The sequence below is a fragment of the Lycium barbarum genome, chromosome 6 (genome assembly GCF_019175385.1).
Source record: "Lycium barbarum isolate Lr01 chromosome 6, ASM1917538v2, whole genome shotgun sequence".
Classification (NCBI taxonomy): domain Eukaryota; kingdom Viridiplantae; phylum Streptophyta; class Magnoliopsida; order Solanales; family Solanaceae; genus Lycium; species Lycium barbarum.
Genome location: NC_083342.1, coordinates 39,928,614 through 39,943,763, shown reverse-complemented (window position 1 = coordinate 39,943,763; position 15,150 = coordinate 39,928,614). Strand labels below are relative to the sequence as shown.

The following is a 15,150-nucleotide window of genomic DNA, read 5'->3' as shown; positions in this document are numbered from 1 at the left end:
ATAAGAGCTGACAGAACCAACCTATTGGATACACCTTCACAATATGCCCGAAGGCCTATCATGTATTCCCCGTCAATATCTAAACTCTATATATGCTTCACTAACCGAAATCCATAAGGTAAGTCATAACCAACCTCAGTACCGAGTGGGTGCCACAAACTATTCAAAACGAGCCTTCCCTTTACGAAGAGCTTTCGAACGGTCGAAGTCTAATTAGCAAAGTAATCTACATTAGAATCTGAGACTAATGACACCCATATTTCTACAATACGATTTGAATAAAAAATAAGGAAGGCCGAGCCCACAAGGGTAAAAACAGAAATTCAAGTTGAAAAAGGTCAACCCAAAGCTTAGGAAGTCCAAACACTAATTATCAACACAAACTAGTCCCAATTTAGCATCAATTGCATCATTAATTGAAGACCCCCAATTTTAGATAAAAACCCCCAATTTCCATAATCAAAACCTTGAATTAAAGAGAGATTCAACTTAGCAACTAGTTCCTCAAGATTAGATGATTAGAACCAATTAAATTCCACAACAAAACATAACTTAGGAAGAAAAGATGGTTCAACTCAACCTAGGGTTTATCGCCCCAAAATCCCCAACCTAACATGGCTTTCTATAAGATGTTCCCCACCATTAATGATAACATAAACAAGATAAGTAAATAGAAGACTTACCCAATGAAAGAATCCTCTCAAAGCTCTTCAAAATCACCCCAAATACTCTCTAGATCTCCAATTTAGTAAATGGGAAGCAATGGTTTCTAATTGGGGAATATAAAGTTTTATGTTCAGCGATTCTCACATCTGCGAGGTGTCCGCAGATGCTAACTTGCCTCCGCAAAGAACTGCACACCTATGCATAGTAACTTGACACCTCATTTCTTCGCAGATATGAACACACATTCGTAGAAGCGGAACACCAAAAACCAGCAAAATCTAATTTTTCACCAAGTCCAACCAAAAACTCGATACTCATCCAAGACCCCTCAGATACGAACCAAATATGCATACCAATGTAGACACAAGCTACAAACTCACTCGTGCCCTCGAAATTCCCAATGAAGGTCACCTTGACCCGATCAACCCTCAAAACCCAAAAAATAATTTTCCAACCAAGTGACAAAAACGCTCTTGAGTGCCTCGGGAATTGAACCAACCATCCCATCAAGTTATAAACGACTCTCCGGACCTCATGGAATAGACAAATTCTCAAAAAGGTTTGTTTGCCCAAAAGTCAACTATTGGTCAAAGGTTTTTCACCTTAAGCCTTTAATTTCCTCAATTTTTACTAAGACTCGCCTGACTACCTCGGGAACCGTTTCACCTATCTCTACAAGTCAAACACGCTCTAACGAAGCTAGGGGGAAGGTCAACAAGGGTAAAAGGGTCAAAATTTCTAAGCGACCAAACGAGTCATTACATCAGATACCAATTAAATAACCATTCGTCCTCGAGCGGAGAAGAAATGAAACGAAGGAAAGGTACCTGAATTGTTAAAGACATGGGGATATCTCACACACACATCAGCCTTGGTTTCCTACGTAGCCTCCTCAACTGAACGGTGCTTCCATTGCACCTTAATTGAAGTTATTTCCTTTGATCTCAACTTCCTCACTTGCCTATCCAAGATCGCTTTCGACTCCTCTTCGAAGGAAAAATTCTGATCAAACAATACCGAGTCCTGATGGATGATATAAGAGTCGTCTGAATGGTATTTCTTCAACATGGACACATGAAATACAAGATGAACACCGGATAAACTTTGTGGCAAAGCCAACTCATAAGCCACCTCTCCAACACGATGAAAGATCTCAAAGGGGCAGATAAACCTCCGGCTCAACTTGCCCTTCTTCCCAAATCGCGTCACACCCTTCATGGGTGAAACCTAAACAGAACCTGATGACCAACCATGAACTCCAACTCCAGGACCTTACCATTCGCATACTCTTTTTTCCTACTCTGAGCCGCAAGAAACTTTTCCTGAATCAGCTTCACCTTATCCAAGGACTCTCTCAACAAATCGGTACCTCAAGGTCTCACCTCAAAAGCATCAAACCATCCAATCGGAGAATGACATCTCCTACCATATAACACCTCAAACAGTGCCATATCAATGCTTGAGTGATAACTGTTGTTGTATGTGAACTCAGCCAAAGGTAAGAACCGGTCCCAATAACCAGCAAAGTCGATTACACAGGCCCGCAGCATGTCCTCTAAAAATTGAATAGTCCTCTCAAACTAACCATCAGTCTGTGGGTGGAAAGCGGTACTAAGGCCCAACTGAGTCCCTAATTCCTTCTGCAAGGTCCTCTAAAAATGGGAAGTGAACTGAGTGCCTCTGTCTGAGATAATGGAAATGGGCACGCTATACAATCGGACGATCTCTCTAATGTAGATCCTGGCCAACTTCTCTGTGTTGTAGGTAGTCTGAATTGGAATGAAGTGCACAGACTTAGTCAACCTACCAAAAATAACCCAAATGGCATCAAACTTGCCCAAAGTCTTCGGTAGACCAACCATGAAATCCATAACTATCCTCTCCCACTTCCACTCGGGAATGGCCATCGTCACACCACTCGGTTACTAGTGCTCATACTTACCCTGCCAGTAATTCAGACACTGAGATATCAAGTCTACTATGTCCCTCTTCATCCTACCTCACCGGTAATGTTGTCTCAAGTCACGATACATCTTTGTAGCACCGGAATGAGAAATATCTAGAACTGTGAGCCTCATTTAAGATCAACTAAATCAAATCACCAACTCTGCCCCATAATCCTCAAAACACCTGATCATCAAGAATAGCCTCTTTAGCTTCCCCACTTAGTACCTTATCCTAAATCCTACAGAATTTCACATCCTTAAACTGTTGGGCCTTAATCTACTCCAAAATAGACGACCTCACCTCCACACAAGCTAGAACCTTGCTATGTTCTAAAACATAGAGTCTCATCATACCATTTGTCAATAACTGAACCTCTCTGGCTGAAGGATGCTTTCCCACATTCAATCGCGCCAAACTACCCATACGCACTGCCTTTCGGCTCAACGCATCAGCTACCACATTAGCCTTTCCCGAATGATAAAGAATAGTCATATCATAATCCTTGAACAACTCCATCCACCTACGCTGCCTCGAATTCAGATCCCTCTAACTGAACACATGCTAAAGACTACGGTGGTCTGTGTATACGTCACAATGAGCTCCATCTATGTAATGTCTCCAAATCTTCAAAGCAAAGACAATCGCTGCAAACTCTAAGTCATGAGTGGGGTAGTTCTTCTCATGGACCTTCAACTGCCTCGAAGCATACGCGATCATCTTAGCCTCTTACATCAACTCACTACCCAAGCCAATATGAGAAGCATCACAATACACAATAAAGTATTTACCCTCCACAAGTAAAGCCAAAATCAAAGCTGAAGTCAATAAAGCATTGAGGCTTTTGAAAACTCTCTTCAGACTCATCAAACCACTGAAAGGGCCTATCCTTCTGAATCAAACGGGTCAAATGGGAAGCAATAGATAAGAACCCCTGCATGAATCGATGATAGTAACTCGCTAGGCCTACAAAACTTTGAATCTCGGTCATCGAAGTAGACCTAGCCCAATCACGAACTTCCTCGATCTTCTTAGGATCGGCCATAATCCCATCTTAGACACAATATGTCCCAAAAATGCCACGGAACTGATCCAGAACTCGCACTTGGAAAACTTAGCATATAACTTCTTCTCTTTCAGCAACCCACGAACTATCCTCAAATGTTTCTCACGATCTTCCTTACTGTGATAGTACACCAAGATGTCATCAATAAATATAATGACGAATGAATGCAAGTAAGGCTTGAAGATCCCATCCATCAAATCCATGAATGCTGCAGCAACATTGGTAAGCCCGACAGACATCACTAAGAACTCATATTTACCATAACGGGTCTTGAAGGCTGTCTTTGGAAAATCCTCAGCTCTAATATTCAACGGATGGTAGCCCGATCTGAAGTCGATCTTAGAAAAGACCGATGCACCTTGAACCTGATCCAACAAATCAGCAATGCGGGGTATCAAATACTTGTTCTGAATGGTAACTTTGTTCAATTGTCGATAATTGATACACATCCGCATAAAACCATCCTTCTTCTTCACTAACGACATAGGAGCTCCCTAAGAGGAAACACTATGTCTGATGAACCCCTTACTCAATAAATCTTGCAATTGCTCCTTCAACTCTCTTAGCTCTGCCGGAGCCATACGGTAAGGTGGAAAAAAATAGGCAGAGTGCCTGGCTCTAAGTAGATGCAAAAGTCAATGTCGCGATCAGGAGGTATACCAAGAAAGTCTGTGTCAAAGACCTCTGCAAACTTGCTAACTACATGAACAGATGACAGGGAAGAAGTATTCGCACTCGTATCCCAGACATGAGCTAAGTATGCCAAACACCCTTTATCTACTGATTTCTTTGCCCGGAGGAATGATATAATCTTCTTAGGAGCAGAACTAGAAGTACCCTTCAACTCTAATCTCAGAATGCCTAGCATAGCTAACGTGACAATCTTGGCATAACAGTCTAAAATCACGTGGAAAGGAGATAACCAGATCATGCCCAATACAATATCAAAATCTACCATACTAAGGATCACCAAGTCTACCCATGTATCACAACCCATAAAAGTAACCACGCATGACCGGTAGACTCGATCTACTACCACAGAATCTCCGATTGGAGTAGAAACACGTATGGACACATCAAGAATATCACAAGTCATATCTAAACCATTTGAGAAATATGTAGACACATATGAGTAGGTAGAACCCGGATCAAATAATACCGAGGTTGCTTGATGAAAAACTGAAATAGTGCATGTAATGACAGCATCGGAAGCCTCTGCCTCTGCCTCTGGTCTCTTGAGGAAGGCATAGCAATAAAGTAGTCCACCATCGGACTGTGCGCCTCCACGGGCAGACTGAGCTCCCCCTCTCACAACCTGTGAACCTTCCCTACCGAGCAGATGACCGACTCACCAGACTGATACCTGCCTCTGCTACGCTGCGACCCACCTATGCCCGAAGATCCACCTCGGCTAACTGAAGGAGTTGGAGTCCTGGGGGTCTAAAACCTGGAACCCTGCGGGGCCTCACTTTGTCTGGGTCTGGGACACTCTCTGGTGAAGTGCCCAGGGTCACCACATAAATAACAAACTCTGGGCGTCTAGGCCTAAGCCACTAAAACTAAAGAACCAGAATATCCACCACGGTCTGAAGGTCAAGAATAGGAACCTCGAGAAGTCTGCCTAGTGCTAAGTCCACTCTGCCTAGTAGGGCCACCTGCTGATATCTGAAGCGCTGACTAGATGGGGCGGCCAGAGTACGACTGATGAATCCGGATCGGCTGGCCCTCACCTCTCGAAGTAGAACACTGAAACTGCCAAACTGGCGGATCCTCTTGTCATTCCCATCATGAGATCGAATCCTAGCATACTCGACATCGGTAGCATGATCAACCACGAACTGAAACTAAGAACCCATAGCCACAAGCTGAAGACAAGACAGCTTCAGCGGAAGCACTAATCCTCTGACAAATCTCCTCACCCTCTCTGGCTTAGTGGGAATCAACTAAAAGCATAACGAGCTTAGGAGTAAAATCTGGACTTATACTCAGCGACGGACATACCCCTCTGCTCCAAGTTATTGAACTCGTCTCTCCTCCTATCTCTCAAAGTACGGGAGATGTACTTCTCCAAGAAAACCTAATAAAACTGGGTCCAAGTCAAGGGAGGGGACCCAGCTGGTCGACACTCAACATATGACCTCCACCACATCCTCGCGTCTCCACACAACTGGAAAGAGATGTAATCAACCCCATGAGACTCAACTATACCCAAATTGTGGAGCCTCTCATGACTGTCCATAATAAACTCATACGCGTCCTCTCCAGGTGTACCAAAGAACACCTAAGGCTTCATCTTGATGAACCTACAAAACAACTCCTGCTCCTCAACGGTCATAGTCGAATGCGCAACAGGCCTAGGACCGAATGCAGGCGCTAGGATCTCGTCAATACACTGCGTCGTGTGCCTCTGACACTGCTCAGGAGTCTGTCCTCCCGCTCTAGTCTTAGCTCCTCCTGGAGTAGTTAGAAGGGTGCCTGTCTGATGCATACCCTCAAGAAAACTCAATATACAGACCATGGCATAATCGAGAATAGCAGTAGAAATCATCCCGGGCTGAGCCTGGGCTGGTCCTAGCTCATCCTCATCTACGGGCTCATGCTCATACTGAACCTCTGGCTCTAGAGATAAAGATCTGATGAGGGCCTGACCAACCACAGGGTCCATGCCCCTGTCCAGGTTGCGCCACGGCCTCTGCCTCTACCACAGCCTGGTGCTCTGCCTCGAACTCGTGCTCCGGCCCTAGAAGCGGTCTCGGGTACCTCATCCCTCGCTATAGTTGCACGCGCATGAACCATCTGTGAGAGAATAGAGGGAAGTCAGATACCAATTTGAAACTTCTAGATACCAATTTGAATAAAGTAGCATGAAAGGAATGAGAGAGTTAGAAATTTCCTAAATGTCCTATAGCCTCTCGCAGATAAGTACAGAGCTCATCGTACCGATCAGCAAGAATCTACTAGACATTCTCTTGTACTTATGAGATCGGTAACCTAGGGTTCTGATACCAACTTATCAAGACCCAACTCGTAGGTCGAGCTAGTACCCACACTAACCCTCCTGGTGGGAAACCCTCCCCTTATTCTAACTCTTCGTCAATAAAATATGTGAAAATTAGACAACAGTTACATAAACAGTCTCAATATATAAATACTAGAAAAGTGTGCAGACATACTAGACATAACCCCAAGGACTTGGTCTAAATCATATTACAAAATCCACTACATAAGTACAAGTCAGAATCAAATAATGAAATCTCAAAATAAAGTGATACTGTCTTAGAAATACAAAGAAAGACAAGCATATAGAGAAGAGTCTCTGGGCTGCGGATCCATCTAGTAACTCACCCTAGGGACTCTTTAAAATAGGCCTCAGGACCACTCGCGAGGCTGAGACGTGGATCCTGTGACAAACTCTGCACTCAGAAACATAGTACAGTAAGAGTAGTATCAGTACAACACTAGCACTGATAAGCATCTTAGGCCGTCAATGATTAGTTTACATATATAGAGGAAAGAAGTTAACAGGTAAGCATATAAGCATTCAAGTACAGTCAAGAACAGTCTCAAGTATGAAATCAACAAAGTATACAATATCAGTCAAGGTATGAGATCAACCAAATGTATAATATGCCATGAACACAGTCAAAACAAATGAGTGAATGTATATGATATGCAAGTAATGCAATGCACTGGCCAACCTTTGAATTGTACACGCATGCTAAGAGCAAAGCCTCATAGCCATAACCCATAGGGGACCCGCAAAATCCATGTACTCACACAGAAATATCCACTAGGACTCACATAGAACGCCTCCACTAGGTTTACTCAGATTCCAGTATCCACTAGGGCTCACACAGAATGTAGCCGCTAGGGTTTACACAGAATTTCCTTTGTTACCTTTTCCATTTGGGCCCAAACAAAGTATCCTTGTTTCTATAGTAACCATTGATACATATGCATGGATGATATATAAGAGATTGGACAAACCTCAATAAACAACTCAAATCATCAACACGTAATAACAATGCATGTTATGCATGATGTCAACATCAACAATAAATCCTATCAAATCTCATCCATTACTTATCATGAAGCACATAACACATTTCAAAGCCAATTTCAGTATCTTTCCTTTATTCCGATGATAAGTGATATATCAAGAGTGAGATGAATGTAAAAACAAATCATAACCATATCAAACATGGTGACAATCCCACATAACAGCTGACAGAACCAACCTATTTGATTTCACCTTCACACCATGCCCGAAGGCCTATCATGCATTCCTCGTCAATATCTAAACTCTACATATGCTTCACTAACCGAAGTCTAACCATAAGGTAAGTCGCAACCTACCTCAGTGTTGAGTGGGTGCCACGAACTATCCAAACGAGCTTCTCTTTATAAAGAGCTTCCGAACATTTGAAGTCTAATCAACAATGTAATCTACATTAGAATCCAAGACTAACAATACTTATACTGCTACAATATGATTCGAATCGAAAATAACCCTAAAAAAGGAAACTGTTACACCTCAAAAATTTCTACGTACTTGTATGATGAGTGGAATGATGAAGAGTTTGAGTGTATGATGTTTTGTTAAGTCGGGAATGGCTAATTATGAATTTTTGGAAATAAGAAAGTCGCGGAAAAATTTTCTGTCCAGTGGTCGTATATGGCACTATACGGCCCGTAAAGTGATTTACGGACCGTATAGTGCAATCGTCCTCCAGCTTGTCAAAAAATCCCAACTTTCTGTAAATGTTGAATATGGTTAAATACGACCCAGTTTACGGCCCGTAAACTGGTTTACGGACCGTAAACCAGGTAGTAAACTACCATGTCCATCAGCCAAAACTTTCTGTCTTTGAAATGGTTAAATACGACCACAGTGGACGGACCGTCAATCAAAATACGACCCGTATATGGTGGTTTACGACCACTGTTCATCCCGATAAGAATTCATTAAAGATCAGATTTTGTGATTTTTAAAAGGGACTTAAGCCCATTTCACTTCATTTTTCATCCATACACCTCAAGGGACCTCTAGAACATTCCAAATAATTCCTCCACAAGAATTCAAGATAATTAAAGGGAATATCAAGACCAATAACACTAATTTCATGGAATCAAGTGTAAGAACACATCAAAGGATCTTCTAAGTCAAGAAATTCCCAAGAAGGTGGAACTACGGTTTTGGCTAATTGAAGTATTTCAACTTAAGGATTGTTCAACCATCATCCAAGGTAATTTTCATGATTATTACATATTGTTTGAAGTATTGGAAAGCTTAGACCCTTGAAATGTAGAAAAACATAGTTGGTCATTATTGAGTGAATAGTGGCATAAATGAATGATAGTGCAATCAAACTATGAATATTGAAGTGTTGTGAGTAATAATACGTTATAAATGATGTTTATATCATGAAACAAGCATTAAATGCATGAAAACGCAAGGATGAGCTAGAAGTAGAAATAAGGGAAAATTGGAGGAAAATGGTGGACTTTGCCAAATGTATGAAAATGACGATTGTCGATGACGATATTGCGAATAATATTATGAATGTTGGGAGTTGATATAAAACATGAGAAAAATGGTATGAGCGAAGGAAGCGTTGTCAGACTTTTCCTAGAATTAGCGATGCGTTCTTGTAGTTAGTTTACTAATGTTGATACAGATTCTCTTATGAAGGTAACGAAGTGATATCGACGGAGAACAAGTGAGCGATATCTTAGCTAAACGACCAAGGTATGTGAGGCTAGCCCTTCTTTTTAATGGCATGAATCTTTTAACTTAAATTCCTATTCCTTTCATGAGTTCTTGCATTCTAAGAAGTTAAAAGCTTATACCCATGAATGGCTATATGAGATAAGTTGTACGATATGATGACACTAGAATGATGATGATGTTATTCCTTGCCTACACTCACCTTATGTACTAGTCCTTTCAAGGTGAGGCAGAATGTCCATGATGGTTCCATAATGTAATCGGGGGATCACGACCTTACGTCACCCCGATAGAGTAAAGTTGATCATGAGTCTTATATACGCATTATGATAAGATAAGTATTTTATGATAAGAATATTACTATGAGCATTTACATTGAGCATGTCATGAGCATTTCACACCGGGCCTAGTTGGCCGGGCAGACACCGCTTCGGCGGGCGGCGATACGGATACACCACGACCTACGGGCGTGGGCAGACACCACTAGTGGGCGGCATGAGATGGTACCCCGGACGCGGGAGGCCTGGACGCGGGCTAATATTATTGATTATCACACCGTTCTGACATGGACGGGAAGCTTGCATATGATGAATACATGTCATGATGATGAGTATGAGTAAGATAGCATGCATTACTTCATTTATGATTATCAGTCAGATCCAGATGTCTCATGTTGATGTTATCCTCATGTTATTTATGTTTCCTTTCATTATGTATGCCTCTCATACTCGGTACAATATTCGTACTGACGTCCTTTCTTCGAACGCTGTGTTCATGCCCACAGGTAGACAGGGAGGAGAGCTTGGCCCAGGTCCTCAGTAGCTATCAGCTGTTAGATAGCACTCCATTGTTCGGAGGTTCTTATGGCTATTCTTTTGATGTACATTCATATATGCATATTTTGGGCATGGCGGAGTCTTGTTCCGTCTATGTATTCATTATGTTAGTAGAGGCTCGTAGATACGCAGTGTGGGTTAGATGGTCTCACAAGATGTTTTCTTATGTATGTATATTATTTTGATGGCCAAGAGGCAAATGTATATAAAGTATTTATATTTGATTAAATATGATTTTCCTACAATTGGTATGTAGAATTGATAAAAGAGTATTAAATGAGCAAGATACGTAATAGAGTGAGCGGTGCTCGATAACTAGCTCCGGGTACCCGTCGCGGCCCCTAGCTGGGTCGTGACAGAAACCCGAGCCCATGAGGGTAAAAATAAAAATTCAAGTTGAAAAAGGTCAACCCAAAGCTTAGGAAGTCCAAACAATAATTATCAACACAAACTAGTCCCAAATTAGCATCAACTGCATCATTAATTGAAAACCCCTAATTTCTATAATCAAAACCTTGAATTAAAGAGAGATTCAACTTAGCAACTAGTTACCTCAAGATTAGATGATTAGAACCAATTAAATTCCCCAACAAAACATAACTTAGGAAAAAAATATGGTTCAACTCAACCTAGGGTTTATCGCCCCAAAATCCCCAACCTAACATGGTTTTATATAAGATTTTTCCCACCACTAATGATAACATAAACAAGATAAGTAAATAGAAGACTTACCCAATGGAAGAATCATCTCAAAGCTCTTAAAAATCACCCCAAATACTCTTTAGTTCTCCAATTTAGTGAATGGGAAGAAATGGTTTCGAATTGGGGAATATAAAGTTTTATTTTCAGCGATTCTTGCATCTACAGACACCTTCTCCGCAGATGCAGACTCGTCTCCCCGAAGAACTACACCCCTACGCGGAGTCAATTGACACCTTATTTCCTCGCGTCTGCAGACCGAGTCCCACATAGGTGGACCCGCAGATGCGAACACACGTCCGCAGAAGTGGACCACCAGAAATCAATAAAATCTGGTTCTTCACCAAGTCCAATCCAAAACCCGACACGCATCTGTCACGACCCAACCGGAGGGCTATGACGGGTACCCGGTGCTAACCTACTTGGACACCTCTTATGGTACTCTCATATTCACATCTAGGTGAGCCACAAGGCTTACTCATAATTTATATGCATCAATAGTGCTAATCTCATTGGGCAACAAAACATTTATATCATCATCAATAACAATGCCCATATCCATATATACAAGCAGACGAGCCTATCAAAATGATACACAAAATACAAGCTGACAAGGCTACAAGACATATAACCATACACAATTATCTACGAGCCTCTAAGAAGAGTATGTCACATCATATAGACGGGAAAGGACCCCGCCATGCCCATAGGTATGTACACAAAAGAATAAATACCAAAAGTTGTTGCGCCAGAAGAAATGGAGCTCCTCTATGTAGTCCTTGAATAAGAATCTACGGATCAAGCCTGTCTCCCTGTCCACCTGCGGGCATGACACAACGTCCACAAACAAAAGGACGTCAGTACAAATAATGTACTGAGTATGTAAATCATAATCAATGTCATAATAGGAGCATAAGAGACAGCATAATAAATAGCATAAGATGGGAGACTCGGGGGATAGTAGCCATCATCGTAATTACTTACTTGTCTTTCATAGGGACCTTCCATTTCTAATGCGTGCTCATGTACATACATATATACATATACAAATATCCATATCCGTATCTATATTCATATACATATTCGTATCCATAGCATACCCGCCCATGAAGGTTCGGTGGTTTCACATACCCGGCCATGACAAGGCTCGGTGTCATACATACCTGGCTCTACCATGGCTCAGTGTTATCCGTGCCACACTGCAGTGCTGTGCACGCGATAGGTATCATACCCAGTCATATACGCTCGGTGTTACATAATAGTCATACATACATAAATTCGTATACATAGGAGTTCATGAGTATCATCGTCATCATTGACATCATCATTTTCGTTATGTTTATCCTTAGAGGATCAACTATCATATAAAAGAGGCAATAGAATAGTGAACATATCGAGAATCGTAAGCTTTGGAAACCTTAGAGAAAAAGTCATTTGGAAGACATTATGGAACTCATGAAAGGATACATATAGCAAGGGAACCATGCCTTAATGAAAGAAGGGTTAGCCTTACATACCTCTTCGACTTCTTAACTATTTAGTGTTCACCGTTGAAGCTTGAATAATCTACATTTAGAAAGATTCATACCATGGTTAAGCCTTAATGACACTTTTCAATTCAAACTAAAATAATTCATGTTCTAATGAAAATTGGGCAACATTTCTTCTATTTCGTCAACTTCCACTATATCACAAAACAACTCCCAATGACCACAATAATATCCACAATGTCATAATCAAGTATTCACATTCGATTTAGCCTTCAAAATTCATCCTTGTGTTCAACTTATGCTAGCAACTTCATACCCATTTTAGCACTTTTTCATATAATGCTTCTTCAGCACCATTATTACTTTCCATAGCAATATTATACCCATATTATACTAAGAATCATAACTCAAGTTAGCTTACTACTCAAAAACCTCATAAAAACTACATTTAGAACTCATCTTCCACTTTTTCCTTCTACCCAAGTTGTTCAACAAATAAACATTCTTGATAATATGTAATGAGTATGAAAACTAACCTTTTATCTCATAAGAATGAGATTGGAGCAAGCTATCAACTTATATGAAAACCGGGCTTCAATATCCAAAGAATTCTTGGAGTTTATTAACCCTAGCAAGACCTCTAGCACATGGGTATCTTGATTCTTGCTTCTTGACATTAAATATCTCTTGGATTTTGGCTTGGATTAGTTTATGGAGTGGAAGAGAGGGTTTTTAGAGAGCCTTTGGATCTGATTTGGTGAAATGAAATGTCCAAATGAAGTGGAGTAAAATATATAAAGTGGAACTTAAAATCCCGTCGGGCAATTCTGCGGCCATTTTGACGGGCCGTATAAATTCCTACGGACCGTCAAAATGGTCCGTAGAACTGCCCAGTCAAATATGGTTCACTGTGACCATTTGACGCTGGGCTGGTGCAGTTTGACGGACCGCAGAATTTTCTGCAGGCCGTCAAATGGTCCGTAGAAATTTTCTGCTCAGACAGTCTGTCTTAGAATAGCCATAACGTTTTACTCAGATGTCACATTGACGAGCGGTTTTTTGCGTTGGAAACTAGACTCGATGAAATTAAATTTGGACAAAAGAAACACACCAAAACTCCTCATATTATAGGAGATATTCCCCCACCAATTCGGACCAAAATTTTGTCCGAAAAGTTTCCAAGTTTTAACAAAGTTCCCACAAATTCAATTCCTTTATTTGCTTGTTCTTAAATCATTCAATATCTCATTTCATGGGCTTAAACCCCCATAACCATAATATGGGAACATGTAATCTCATATATCCTAAGGTAACTCCCGTTTCCGCGATTAGGACAACTAACGCCTAACGAATCTCAATGGACGAAACTACGAGGTGTAACATTCTCCCCCTCTTAGAAACATTCGTCCCTAAATGATAGACTCTTGGGGATTCTAAAAAAAAATCCAGAGTTTCCCCTATAATATGGCACTACCATCCTGCACAGCAACCCAAAATACATCGCCTCACAGGGCTATAACAACACGACAGTAACCATGGCCACACACGACCAAGAAAACATCAAGAGAAAGCATTACATACCTCAAGATAATGGCGTCTCTGCCTGAGTCTCCTCGGAGGGTAAAAATAAATGCGGGTACCTGGACTTCATTTCCTCTCGGCTTCCCAAGTCATTTCCTCTTTATTACTATTCTTCCATAAAACTTTAACTGAAGATACCTCTTTGGTTTTGAGCTTTCGTACTTGCCTATCTAAAATGGCAATGGGGACTTCTTCATATGACAATTGTTTAGTAACTTGGACATCATCTATTGGCACAATTCTAGAACGATCTCCAATACACTTACGAAGCATCGATACATGGAAAACTAGATGGACTGACTCTAAATCCGCAGGTAGGTCAAATTTATAAGCCACTTGGCCTACCTTGCGTACAATCTCATATGGTCCAATGTACCGGGGACTAAGCTTGCCCTTTTTACCAAATCTCATGACGCCTTTCATTGGCGACACCTTCAAGAATACCCAATATTTCACTTGGAATTCTAAGTCTCTTCGATGATTATATGCGTAGGATTTCTGTCGACTCTGAGCTGTTAATAATTGATCCTGTATAAGCTTGACTTTCTCTATAGCTTGCTGGACCAAGTCTGGTCCTATCAATTTGGTCTCTCCTACTTCGAACCACCCAATTGGAGATCTACACTTTCGCCCATACAAAGCCTCATATGGGGCTATTTGGATGCTAGAATGATAACTATTGTTATACGCAAATTCAATAAGTGGTAAGTGATCATCACAACTACCTCCAAAATCCAATACACATGCTCGTAACATATCCTCAAGAGTCTGAATGGTACGTTCAGCTTGCCCATCCATCTGTGGGTGAAATGTCGTGCTAAGGCTCACCGGAGTCCCCAAACCTTCTTGGAAAGCTTCCAAAAATTGGCTGTAATTTGAGTCCCTCTATCAGAGATAATAGAAACTGGAACACCGTGAAGTCGCACTATCTCTTTAAGATAAAGCTTTGCATAATATTCTGCTACATATGTAGTTCTGACTGGTAAGAAATGAGCTGACTTCGTAAGTCTATCCACAATCACCCATATAGAATCATACTTACGTCGAGAATGGGTAAGCCTGTAATGAAGTCCATGTTAATTACTTCCCATTTCCAAGTTGGAATTTCTATAGCTTGCAACAATCCACCCGGCTTTTGGT

At 41.2% G+C, this 15,150-nt stretch overlaps 1 protein-coding gene across 1 annotated transcript; it reads right to left on the bottom strand.

The window, feature by feature from the left end:
* Positions 1 to 1,545: 1,545 nt before the first annotated feature.
* Positions 1,546 to 3,129, bottom strand: LOC132643994 (uncharacterized). The gene is made up of 4 exons (XM_060360523.1): positions 2,967 to 3,129; positions 2,103 to 2,221; positions 1,905 to 1,988; positions 1,546 to 1,797 (listed from the first exon to the last, which is right to left on the bottom strand). The coding sequence occupies exons 1-4, from the start codon at positions 3,127 to 3,129 to the stop codon at positions 1,546 to 1,548; spliced, it is 618 nt and encodes a 205-aa protein (XP_060216506.1).
* Positions 3,130 to 15,150: the final 12,021 nt, after the last annotated feature.